At 36.2% G+C, this 14,159-nt stretch overlaps 1 protein-coding gene across 7 annotated transcripts in view; it reads left to right on the top strand.

Moving 5' to 3' along the window:
- The first annotated feature begins 1,818 nt into the window (after window positions 1-1,818).
- Window positions 1,819-14,159, top strand: part of LOC124425181 (protein couch potato-like) — a 30,373-nt gene continuing 18,032 nt past the window's right edge. For 5 of the 7 annotated variants that reach the window (XM_046965164.1, XM_046965165.1, XM_046965168.1 and 2 more), the window contains exon 1: window positions 5,098-6,056. In XM_046965164.1, the coding sequence (XP_046821120.1) occupies window positions 5,991-6,056 (66 nt within the window). In that variant the 5' untranslated portion in view covers window positions 5,098-5,990. The other 2 variants (XM_046965163.1, XM_046965167.1) reach the window with 2 other exon arrangements.

Genomic DNA, 14,159 nt, shown 5'->3' with positions numbered 1-14,159 from the left:
AAAAAAAACTTTTAATTGAAATTTTGTTCTCCAATCTTTCAATTCGAGATATAGAATACATAGTTATTTTTTCCTCAGCTTTTCTAATTCGTACTTCTGTTAATTTTCCAAGTGTTTCTTGTTACAAAAATCTTAATGTATATAAATATTGTTCAAACATATAAAATCGAATTCCGTGTAAAAAATTTTGAGTTCTTTTAAAAGAGTAGATAATATAAATTAATACTCCTCAATTTAATTGATAGTGTTTATAATTAAAAGGTTGTTAGTTTTTCCTCCGGTAAACATGACAAAAGTAAAAATTGACATTTAAATAGGAACAAAGTTCAAAAGCAGACTACTGTACATAATAAGAAAATTTTCTAAATTTATTCTACGTTAAAGTAGCTGCATGTTGATATCTTTGTTCAAACGCAAGCTATCTTGCTTTGCGGAACAGCGGATGGAGTTTGACCGGTCACCTCCCTCTTCTATATAGATCTGAGGAAAAGTAAATATCTATCTTTCCATTCCGTTATTCTTCAATAAATATACATGTCTTTCGTACATTTAACTACTGGTATCTTAATCGTATTCTTTATACAATTTCAAATTGAATCTAATGGCATGACAGAATAATTTATATCGTTTTTATTTATAATTGTCGTTTACAGAAAATAATTTATACATTTTTTATAAATTTCTTAATATCGCTTAAAAAAGAATAAATAATAATCACACGATACTTTTAATACGATCGAAAAATACATATTCGAGAAGTTTCGATCGAATTGCTATAATATATATATAATAATGAAAAAAAAATTGTTCTAAAAAATTGAATATCATTTATTAAATCGGAAATGTTTATTAAAGACAAACATATTATCACATGAAAGATATTTTTTTTATAAAATATATATTTAATACTTAAGAAAATATTAAAATAGAAGAAGAAACGATCGAAGCGACTCTCTTGCCGTATTCTGTAGGTAATAAGTATCATTAATTCCTAGGTCGGTAACTATGACGATAAAAATTTCGAAAAATTGTAACATGAAAGTTGATGAATTACATATGATAAAATGTGTTTTGCGTTTATATTTACGAATATTCCAACATTTCTTTAATTATTAATATTATTCATAAATAAGTACATTTTTTAATGAGTATCAGTAATATAGACAAACAAAATTATTAACACTCGTTTCTCGAGTACTTTTTCTTTCCATTATAATTTATATTATAATGGAAATATTTTAACGTAATTAATGAAGTTATACTTACCATTTTCAAGTTTGATTTATTAAATGGACCATATTTAATTTTGTTTGGAGCATTATAGATTTATTTTCTTAATATGTTCATATAAGTGAAATAAATTTTTCCGAATGTTGATTGATTAATCTTATATTTTTTCGTCTGTAGGCACGACTAGACATAACTACGTGATTCATATGATATAAACATTATATATATGTTATAGGATAAAGCTTTTTTATATTCATTGATCAACTAGATATTACTTAATATATTCGTATCACAATTTTACTTGTATATTATGTAACTATATGATTTTTAAAATTAGATTCTATTTTAAATGATGTTGAAATATTACTACAATAATATATAAGAAAAATATGTATAAAAACAAAGTTATATATTGATACTGATTAAAAAACTCAGAAAAAAGTGATAAGAATTATATTGTCAAAGTCAACAATAAATTATATGCATTTAATGTTTTTATAATTATTGATTTTTTTCTACATTAAATATATATATAAAATATATATAAATATATAAAATAAAGAAATAACAAAATTTCGGACACTTATCACATTATATCGCTTCCAATGTTATCATCAATAGAAACAGATAGTAGCGCCACAGTGTCATCGGTTAGAAGTAAGATTAATACATGGAATATGAAACATGTATACACGTAGTAATATTTAAAAAATATTTTTTACGTTGTTTTAATCTAAACGATATATTTTATGAATAATTGAAAGATGAAATAATTAAATCGTGCTTCATTTTTTTTCGATAACTGTAAATTATTATTCACAGAATAATTATATAAAAGTGTGCATTCCTCGATTGCATTGAAGCATGAAAAAATACAAGAGTAATGCGGAAATATAGGACCGACGAAAGTATTTTAATCCGAGTTTCAAGGTTTTCTCTGCACGATTCGAGGTTTTCAATTTTATCATGTTAAATATGTAGTGCGATCCGGTAGATTGATTTTATATACTTATACAAACTGTACGATGTTTGTACCATAAAATCGGTAAAATTTGTAGTAGGAGGTAGTAGCGAAGCAGATGGTAAGGTCAACGTTAGGACATCTTCTTCGACGAGGGAGCGCTACGATCTCATGGCATCAGCCGAGTTGGGTCATGGCTGCGAAGATTCTACTCTATTGTCTCTTTTCTTTTACAACATGAGCAACAAAAACGCGAATGTCTACGTATATACACAGAATGTATGTGTAAAAATACATAGACATTAACAAGGTAAAACATTAAGACGTGTGAAATGAACTGCGTTCATCGATCAAATATGATTTTTTTTTTTCAAACCATCAACGCCGATGCACCTGTCCTCAACGAAGGATCAAAATTTCGCCAAGTCATAAATCGAACAGCTGAATTTTCGTAGAATCATCGATCATACTTTGAAACATGCGGAAGAGCTTCAACTCACGGATCAAGTACACCTGTCGTATGTTCTTTTAAAATGTAGCCACAAAATAATAGGACCTTTTTTGTCAAAGGCATCAGGCATCTATCAATGAAAAAAATATTAAAGAAAAGAAAAACAAGAAGTTAGTTTATCCTTCCTTCTCGTTTACTGATTTTTTCTCGATTATGGCCGTTTTATCTCCATCTTACTTCCGGCATTTTTATTATAGGGAATGAGGATACTATAATGCTGTATTTTTTTATTCCATCATTCTCCCATTTCAAAATTGAAAAAAAATTTGTAGTATCTACGATTTCTTGCTTTCTGGACGAGATAGTAATGTACGACCTTACCACAATGTTCGAGTATAGCGATGCATATTACCGCTCTTACCCCTTGACCCCTCTCGTCGTATTTTACCGCGTGACACCCCCAGTCTCGCCCTTTCACCCTACCATACATAGTCCTGCGCTCGCGCCTACCTCCGACCCAGAAAGCTCATCGTAAGGCCGCCTCATCCCTACGGTGGAGGTGGTGCTAGCGATGGTAGGTGTTGGTGGTAGTTGACGGACGGACAAAACCGACACCCCACGAACGTGTGTGTGCGCGCGCGTACCAACTCCCCTCTCACCTGGCTGTTCGTTGCGCTCGTTCATGGCCCGTCAGTCTATCGGTAGCCTGCGTACCAGTTGTGTCGCGGTGCTCGTGTAACAACGTCGTTATTATCTTTACTTATATATATATGTATAGATATATATATATATACATACATAGAGATATATAAATAGAGATATATATATATATATATACACATATATATACACATACATATACATTTTGGCGTTCCGTTGGCTCGTTTTTATAACGACTCGCCTTACTACACTTTTGAACGTCCCGTTTTTACGTCCACGCGCGTTCACATTGGAAGGAAATATCAGTACCCACGCCTACATTATCATCGTTTGTCTTGTTCGTTCTGATCGTCGTTAATAGTAAGTCCACCAACTACCCCATTTGGAAAGTTGCGCGCGCGTCCTTATCTCGCGCTTTTCTGCTTTTATGCACGAAACGTCCTCCTCCTCCTCCTCTACGTCGTCGGCATCGTCGTCGTCGTCGTCGTCGTCGTCGTCGTCGTCGTCGTCGTTGTCGTCGTCGTCGTTGTCGTCGTCGTTAACGGAGTTGCGACAAGAGAGAAAGAGAGAGAGAAAGGGAGACTTGCGAAAATCTGGTTAATAACAAGAGAGAGATATTTGGATACCGTATGTGCTCGCTCGAAAAGAAGAATATCGCCGTTAATTGAGGTGGAAGAAACGAAAGGTGTTCTTCGAATGTGTACGGAAGTTGCAACGTCATCAGGGAGAGTAATGATCGGAAAATAATCGGTGGTTCCAAACGTTGAAAAATACAACAATAGATTGTCAATTTATTTGCTCTTCTTTTCAGCATATCAAATAGTTTTTTAAGTTAAGTCAGAAGGAGAGGAGAAACATAGAGTGCACACACCGTGCGCGTGTGTTCGTATGTGTGGTGTGTATCGATTGCTCGAAAATAGACGCGTGGGAACACCTGCAGGCTACATAGACATTCGCGGACCCTCTCGTCCATCCATCTCGTCTCTCTCTTTCTCTCGTGGACATCGCTAACCTCTCCCGTCTCCGTAATCAGGCTCTCTCGTTCTATCTTAAAGACCCTTAGAGCGAGCGCGTGACAGGTGCATCGGTGACGACGGTGGCAGTAGCACCGCGACTTGCTTGGTCCTCGGCTGTCGTTGTTATCGTTGGTGGTGGTTGCGGTGGAGGTGGTGGTGCAGGTGGTGCTAGTGCTGGTGCCATCGTTGTTTCGTTTGGTGGAGGAGATCGGTTGTTGGTAGTGTTGGTAGTGGTGGTAGTGCTAGTGGAGGTGGACGTAGTAGTGGTGGTGGCGACGGCATCAGCGGCGACGGAGGAGGAGGAGGAGGAAGAAGAATTAGAAGAAGAAGAAGAAAAAGAGGAAGAAGAGGATAAAGCAAAGAAGGAGACGCATCGTAAGAAGCGGAAGAAGAAGTGAACGAAGGGGAATTAGAAAGAAAAGGAAGTGGAGGAAGCGGAAGTGGGCGGCAGTGAAGGAGGACGAGGAGGAGGAGGAGGAGGCGGTGGTGGTGGAGGTGGGAGAGGGGGAGGTGGCAAAAGGGCCGATTTTTTCTCCTCGAAAGTTTACTTCCACCGATACGTCCTGGAGGCGCCCGTCGTCTTCGCCGGTTCAACCATAACGCCTCCCGCTTTAAAACGCCCGAGACGGGATACGGTGGACTCCTCACCGCCACCCGCTCGTACCGCAGCTTCCGGTAAACCCGGACCGTCTGGCAAATTAGCCTGCACGATGGACGCGCCGCTCTCTCAGAGCATGGACTCCGTCAACACGGTGGCCACCGGTGAGGACGAGGTACGTATATGTATAACTCTACACATGCCCACATATGCATATATTTATATACATCATACACATTCTCTTGTATTCATTGGACAGCGGCGATGCTAGCTCACGCTCACTCGACGGAAGCAAAGCAACGCTTCCTCCGCGCCTTTCGTGTGCTCGTGCGCGAGCGCTCAAGCGACCCTTCGTTCGACTCGCGCTCTTGTCCGTTTCCCCGTTTCGTTTCTTCGTCTTTCGAGCACGCGCGGACTGACACACACATTCTCTCTCTCTCTCTTTTTTTTTTACTCCCTCCCCTCTTTTCGTTCCAACTCTCCCATCGTTCTTTCTTCGTTCCACCTTGCACGCGTCGTCGACGTACCTCTTTCCCCTTCTTTTCTTTACTTTACTCAGCGCAGACGCAATGGTAACGCGTGTAGGTGTGCGCACGCGCACACATATATAGATGTACACACATACTATTATGAAGATAGGGTATCGCGCGTCCCGTCACGCGTGTACCTTCGGGAAAAGGAAAGAGAGGGAAGGATAGAGAGAATTCGATCGCAAAGGTACGTCAGTGTGCCGCAGGTGACTCGTTTCCACCGAGCTCGCGCTCGCTCGATCGGTTGCCTGGTTGCCACCATCGTCTGTTCGCTGCCTGCCTGCCTGCCTGCCTGCCTGCTTGCCTGTTTGCCTGCCTGCCTGCCTGCTTTCTGGCTGGCTGGCTGGCTGGCTGGCTGGCTGGCTGGCCACCTCTCCTGCCACCAACTTCCTTCCTCTCGCGCAGCCAAGCAGGCGACCGAGCGGGCGGGCACCTGAGAGAGAGCACGACGCGCCACGCCATACCACGCTTGTTATTGATTTTTCTGCTAGGCGAGTGCCGGCGAGCGCAAAGGCGCCGAACTACGTTATAATCTATACGTACTATGTACTCTGTACGTACATACGTATATACAACGTCCTACATACGGATGTATGTACTCTACACCTACGTATGTAGCTTACTTACGTGCCATATCATATGGACGAGAATTACGCTCCTTTTGACGCGCGTGAGAACGTACGTACGCGTATGATATATAACGTTCCTACGTGTAGTTATATATCTATGTATCATACACATATGCATTTATACACTTTATGTACGTATACATAAACGAAGAAAGCAAAGGAAAATATCGAACCAAGTTGTACACTTTATCGTATCGTCGAACATTGTGTGATTCTCTTCTTGTCGCGTGGCTTTCTATAATCTATGAACTATGGAGGTATCATTTCTTTTTTTTCTATCTTTCTTCGAAATTGAAAACAAATTTCTTATCTAATAAACCGAAGCAATTCGCTTCCTACAAGTAACTCGTTATCGTCAAGTAATAATTCTGTTGTTTGACAATAATCGTTTCGGTTGTGCGTGAAACCGTGACGCCGTTTTATTCGTCTCTCCGTAACGGAACGATCGAAAAAGGGAACGATTCGTTGTATTCTTTCGATCGAGAGGCACTTTAAAAACGATGATTCTTAGTTTTACGAGACGTTCGCCGATTTCGCACGCTCGTTCGAGCGACGCGAGCTCTCTCTCTCTCTCTCTCTCTCTCTCTCTCTCTTCCTCTCTCCGCTCTCTTTCTCTTTTATTTTTTTGCGCGGTAAAACTTTTTTGACGAAGCCGCGCTTCGTATACGACGGGAAGAAATTAGCGCTCTAGAAAACTTTCCGTGAAAAAGAGTTACGCGATTTGCTAGTAATAGCAGCAGTAGTGATGTCTATATTTTGATACGAAATTGTTTTTTCCTTGGTCCTTCGAATTTCGAGACTATTAATTCGAAAGGAGAACAAAAGTTTTCGCTTTTTAAATTAGGCTATGCCAATTAGCGAATAATCACTAGTAAATTATTCATCGACTTGTCACATCGTTGAAATTCGTTCGATATATTTTTTAACGTAAAATTCCTCGTAGAAGTTGCAGTTTTTATGAGTTTTAAATTTACTAGTAAAATTGTGAAATCGATGAAGTCTAATGCAATTTGGTCATAAATTGGAAAGGAAAAAAGTATCAATAAGGAGAGTAAGAATAATATAATTTATTGTATTAAAATAAATTCTCTCGTATTTGTAAATGCATAAATTAAACTATAAATGAGTAAAAAACAAAGCACATACAATATTATACATATGATATTATATAGAAATTAAGAATCATTTAAAAACTATAATTATAACTTATAATTACAAATTATAAGACAAATATAATATACAAGTATAATATAATGTAAGATAGTAATAATTGGAGCGAGAGTAAAAGGAATAGAAATAGAAGATATAATAGCTCAGTATTCGTATTCTGGTTTAATAATTTTACACGTCGATCGATTAATATTTATGATAGGAGGGTAAAGAGATTATCTATATTACCACTCATTTTGCCTTTCGCAATTGTCGAGTTGATCATGTAATAAAGAAAATCGAGATTTTCTTGAAAATCCGGATTCCATTGATTTCGTCGTTGTAGTCATAGTCATCGTCATAGTCGTAGTAGTTGTATTCTCGTATTGAGAATCGCGATCGATCGATCGCGAGAACAGCTTTAGGAGTGGCCATTTCGAGTGAGCGAACAAACTGGACGAAGATGGTAAACCTCCCTCGTTAGCCAAAACGAATGGTATTACATTACATTTGTCTTTACATTTATTTCGTCGAGACTAATGCGGAATCTTCCTCCACCACCAGGATGAAAATTATTTGGTCGATAATATCGAACTAGCTACGGTGTCAGCACGAAAGAACTTTTATTTTCTTTCGATGCTCGACGATTTCTTCTTGTTTTCTTTTTGAACCTCTGTATTAATTAAAATAATCGAAACATAATAATTTTTATATACTGTATCCTTTAATTATTTACTTCCAATAGATAGTTGGATGGATAGATAATAAAAAAAAAGCAAGACAAATACAATTATTATGCATATGTATATGGTACTTACGAATAATTCGATATGTAGTTTAATCTTTCATTATAAATGGAATTATGAAAGGATTGTGTATTGTTTATAAATGCAGAAAGCTGAAAAATTAATGAATATAGACTTTAATGAATTAATGAATTAATGAATATTTTTTAGTCATTATTTTTGGTTTATTGTCGATGTATGTAAGACTATAATCTTTATATAAATAATAATCTACTGTACTTATATAATAGTTCTGAATTTTTCGTATAGCGTAGAAAAGATGAGGCATGGACACGCGTCGGTAGGAAGTTGGATCTTTCGCGCCGTTGTTACTGGCGGGAAACTTTGTGCCGCGAGGAAAATTTAATTCTCACGGTACTGCAAATAACAACATGTTTGTTGCACGATGTGCCAGTAGCGACAACACCGTGGAAGTTTTTATCTTTTTTCTATTTCACACGATTCTACTTTGTTACTGCCTTCTTTTTCTGGCTCTTATTTTTTCCTTTCTCTTGTATAAAATCGGAAACGATTGACGGAAAAATATAAACGTCAGGTTTGATTAGCAGATTAAAAATCAATGCAAAACGTGCGTTTGATAAAAGTTTTTCTTGCGATAACATTCGATTCGTTGTACAAGGCGTGAAAAAAGAATCACAATTCGTATGAAAGTACTTAAATGATGAACGATTATTAATTTCTTGAATATAATGACAAATTTTTATATAAATTCATGTAAACGTATATTCATTTATGAAATATTTGAACACTTTTTGAAATTGAATAACTAAATTCAGAATATATTTAAACAAAATATATTCTGAATTTTTTAATAGATATGGAGTGATTAGTGTGTATTAATTAAATCTAGAATTAAAACGAAATATATATGTTTTAGTAGCCATGCAAAATAATAAATTCAAGTTTTTTATTAAATGTTTTTATAAAAATTACGTAAATATATTTCATTAATTTAATTATCTTTTATACATCCTGCAAAGTTTTTCATGATCAAAGGATAAATTTTATGATACAATGACAATATAATTCTTATTTTATAGATATTTTAGTTAAATTTAGTTAACACGTTGCCGCACACTTAATTTGACGATCGTGCTGAGAAACACATTTTTTTTTTTCAATTGTTTATGACTGCCATATGAAATTGAGCGTCAGTCGTCATGTGCAAGACGGCTATAGCCATCATTTGCCTACATATCGCCAAAAATCGGACGGTTATAGCCGTCATTTGCGGTTAAACATGTTAAAATTGGTTAGTAGGATTTATCAATTTTTAAGAAATTTACAAGATGCAAATAAGACAAATAGATCTACAAAATGTATATATTTCTTTTTTTTTTTATAAAAAGCAAATATATGCATTTTGTAGTTCTCTTGATATAAATTTTTAAAAAGCTCATTTTGTATTTTTATCTCTGGTACAGCCAAAGAATATTTAAAAAAATGTTTTACATATTTCATTTTACGTACTAATTTTTTCATTTTACTAAAAAAGTTTACTAAAAAATCTAGAACGCTTTGTTTGGTCTAAAAAATATTATTCTATTTCACAAAATATCTGAATATACTTTTCTGAATGATTATACGTATGTATGAAGGTAAATAATTTTAATTTATCGTTGCATAAAGAACCTTAACGAAATCGAATTAGGTAGAACACTGGCATAAATTCAAACGGTTCTCTCTGGAGGTTCGCGTTTTAATGAAGAGAGGAAATTTAATTTCAAGCCTACGGTCATTTTTATTGTAATACACAGAAGAGTGCGAAAACGTTTATTAAAATTAATATCATGCGTGGTTCAAATTTATGAACGAGAGAGGTGTCGATATTTTCATTGATCGATTCAAACGTACGTAATTCGAAATTTCCACGTTTGCACGTAGATATTTATTATATATATAACTATCTACACATTATACGCATGCGTATTTGAATTGTGACAGCCTATCTCCAAATATAATGCGATCATAATTAATCCCTCCGTACGGCAACTCGTTAATTGGATTCGCGTATATAGCGAAATTCGTTCGTGGCAGCACGTGCTAACCGTCACATTATATTCTATTTATCGTGCGAAGTTTGCCATCGAATTAATCGCAAGATCAATGAATCAATATTTTACATAGCCTGATGAATCGATCGTGAGTTAGTTTTTTCAAAACTTCGGTTTTGTATTTTTCTTTAAAAATTCGAAAGAAAATTGAAATGTTTGGTTCTTCGTATTTTATTCGTACCGAAACAATTCTATTCGCGATAGGCTCTATGTAACAGGAGTTTTCACTTGGCCAAGTAAACCACGTAATAGGTCGTTGACTTCTCCAGTCGGACGCGATCGTGTGCCACATTGTTTTTTTTTCACTCGACAATGACGCGAAAAGTGTTTTCACATTTTTAATCTTCTTTTCTTTTTTCTTTTTTCATTTAAAATATATTATCTCGAGACGAAAAAATCTGGAGGTTGTAAAAGCTTCTCCCTGTTGCATTTAACGAGATTCTTCTTTTTTTTTTCTTCTTTTTTGTCGAATCTATTATAACGAGTAAAAAGATAACGCTGCTTTAATATAGCGTTTATATGTTATAATCGCGTTATCCTCTGCGTATTACCCGATTAAACAACGTATGTTCTTTTCAAGATAGAGATAGAACGAAAGAAAGATAGAGAGAGAGGGGGGGGAGAGAGAGAAAATATGTTGCAGATCGATCGCGCTATCGTGCTCGGTCATCTAAATATGGAAACGATACCCCTTCTTCTTCTTCTTCTTCTTTATCGTTACCATATTCCGTGGTATCGTATACGAGTACGTAAATTAATCTTGAATTTAAAGATTATTTCATTATTAAATCTAAGACATCTATCGTTCGATGAATTTCAAATTATTCTCACAAACGATGAGCAAATGTCGATTCATCGTAATTCGTCATTTCGAAAGGATAGGAAGGGATTTGTTCGACAAGTTTCATTTTAATCATTCGAGCGTAATATCATTTGTCATGGTCAGACGAATATCGATCTCATCTATTTGAAATTTTTTCTTTTTTTTACAATTTGCACCGTGCTGTTCCTTGTCGTAATAAAGAAACGAAAGGAAAGTCGAGGTGTCCTGGAACGAGAGATTAAATCGAGCTCGAAATTAGTGGTAAGAACGACGAACGAGCTAGCGAGCGAGCGAGTGAGTGAGTGAGCGAAATCCCCGTACGGATATCTCGGCTTGAGAGAAGGGAGAAAAGAAATTGAGGACGAAGAAATCGCATCCACGATTCGAACTGAAACGCTTAGCGCGTGCTCAAGCAGCGCGCCGATTCGTCTTTGCTGCGAGAGAAACCGCGCGCTCGTCAAGCCTCGCAAGAGGGTTAGGCCTCGTTGGATCTTCAGAGAGCGGAGACACTTCTTCGGATGGATTGAAAGAAAGAAAAAGAAGAGAAGAGGGAGAAACAGTAGAAAAAACTTTTGCTTTGACGAATACATTCGTTGAATTTGCAATTTCTATTTTTCACCATTTTTTACTTGCTGGATCTATCTTCGATTCTATCTTTTCAAATGTTGATAGGATTTTACTGGGGAAAAAGATGTTAAGATTTGTAACTGGGCGCGGAAATCAGACATTGTTGAATATTCAGAAAGGTCGTTAAGTACCAAGTAGATCGATACGATCTCGTGTGAGACGCGAATATTTCAAGAGAGAGAAAGAGAGAGAGAATAAGATAGAATCGCATTGGATTTGAACGGGTAGCAAGCGCCTTAAGATTAGGGATGCAAATCCGGTGGCATTAAGGCTGAAGAATGTTTGAAGCTCGTCTTCGTCGGTTGTTTCCGCCGTACTATTCATTTTCCTCGAGTAATTCAGCATTAATGGCTGAGAACCTCTCCTTACGGTCAAGAAAAATTAATCCTAGAAAGCGTATAACGAGGGATTTGGATAAAGTATGAAATGGTTGACTTTTCGAAATGATATGAATGCAGAATTAATTTTTACCATTTTCGAATTTTCCATTTGCGAATGACACTCGACTTGCATACATTGACTTCCCTTGACTTTCCATCTAAAGAAAATCGTTCCTTGAAGCTTCTTGTGAACGAACAAACGAACGAACGAATGAACGAATGAACGAATGAACGTACATAAGACAAGAGCGAATACGAAAAGATAGCATGGAGATCCTAAAGGGAATAAAGCTGTATAAATATTTAACGTTTCACCAGATGGAACTTCAAAGTGGAAAGTACTATTGCGTGAATATGGTAGTAGCATGTACTATTTGTAGGAGCATATTTTAGTCGTTTCAATAGATTCGGTGTTCCGCTATCAAAAAGACACTCGACAGAAGAAATAAAAAAAATAAAAAAAAAAAAAAAGTAAAAAAAAAGGAAATAGAGAGAAAGAGAGAAGTTTGAATTATCGGAGGTACTCTTCACTACTAATCACCTTTTCAATTAACGTATATACATCTGTTTATATCTACTTGGCCTCATAAGAAAAAAAGTTATATTTTTTCGAAAGGTTCGAAAATATTCATGCAAGCTCGATCGATTCATTCCTCTTTTTTCTTTTTTACGCCTAAGGGAAGTTTTCGAAATCAAATTTTCTTCCGCGACTGGATCTAATGTTCCCTTTTCCTCAACTACCACGACATATCCAGCCTATACACGTTACGTAGCAACGATATGTACAACGATTGACGCCGACGGTCGAATGGAAGCTATGAAAATCGATGCTCGCAGTGTACACGTAGCTTATACGTTTTGTGAACTTTATAGATGAAAAGAGTTCTAGAAATGAAATTAAAAAGAACAGGAAAAATTAAAAATAATGATAGAAAAAGAGATAGATAGATAGATAGATAGATAAATAGATAGATAGATAGATAGATAGATAGATAGAGAGAGAGAGAGAGAGAGAGAGAGAGAGAGAGAGAGAGAGAGAGAGAGAAAATTAGATTATTCGATTCACACCAGAATTTAAATATCTTTTTTCGCATTTCCCATTCCCAGTTATACAAGTTTGTTTATACATATGTGTATAGCAGATTAGCTTGTACACCTAGTATTCTATCGCATCGAATTTTATAGCAAGTCGAGAGAACGAATAACGATTGTATAACAATAGACAATGAGGGCTGGGACTTCAGCGGGCGCGGGCATTGTGGTAGAGCGGATGTTGTATAACGGTTAGCCAGCGAAGAGGAACAAGACGGGAGTAGCAAACCGTAAAAGCCACGAAAGTCTGACTTCTCTCCCTTTCTCTCTCTCTCTCTCTCACACACACACACACACACACACACACACACACATATATATATATTTACGCCGCTCACACGATTCGAAATAAAATCGAATGACCAATCGTATTTAATTTTTAAATATCCTGCTTAAAATTCTTATATATAAGTACTGTTTATATATATTTTTTTTTTAAAGATTACTCTCCTTTCCTTTTCTTTTCGAAAGTCCATTCGTTGAGCCTTAAAGCGTGAAAGTAGGTTTTTTTTTAGTTTCAGTGCAACGAATATGATTTTACAATCAGAAAGTTTAGCTAGTTTCTTGTGTGATCATGAAAATACAACGAAAGAAAACGTCGGAGTAACTTTGCAACTAAATTGAAACGACACCGTTCCTTTGGTAACGACTCCATAACTCCTATGCGGCCTCGAACGCGATCATTTTCCGCGAAGCGTCATTCGCACAGGAAACACTCGTCCGACCGGAACAAATGACAGCGTCCCTAACAGTGTCGCGTCTGGCGCATAAGTTGACCGTACCAATGAAGAATCCCACTGACCTAACTTGTGAGAAATATTTGCGTTTACTATAGGTAGTACGCCTGCTTATTTCCTTGCTTGCTTTTAAGCGAACAACTTGCTTGTTGTAACTCTTGTAAATGTACAAAGCAGTAAACTATGTTTAAAGTTCACGCGTAAAACGGAATGTTCTCTTCGTGCAAAAGTAATGACGCATAACAATATAGTAAAATAATAATGGTAATATATTTTTAAACAAAAGAACAAAAAAAGAACTATAGGAATGCTTTTAGTATGTTTAATTAATTAATCGATCATGGATAATGCGCCTTATCACAATAATCAAATACGATAAACAAAGTTATTCCAAAGTGTGCGTATCAAAAAGATGG

This window comes from Vespa crabro, chromosome 6 (assembly GCF_910589235.1).
Source record: "Vespa crabro chromosome 6, iyVesCrab1.2, whole genome shotgun sequence".
Classification (NCBI taxonomy): Eukaryota; Metazoa; Arthropoda; class Insecta; order Hymenoptera; family Vespidae; genus Vespa; species Vespa crabro.
This window is presented reverse-complemented; position numbering and strand designations above follow the sequence as displayed.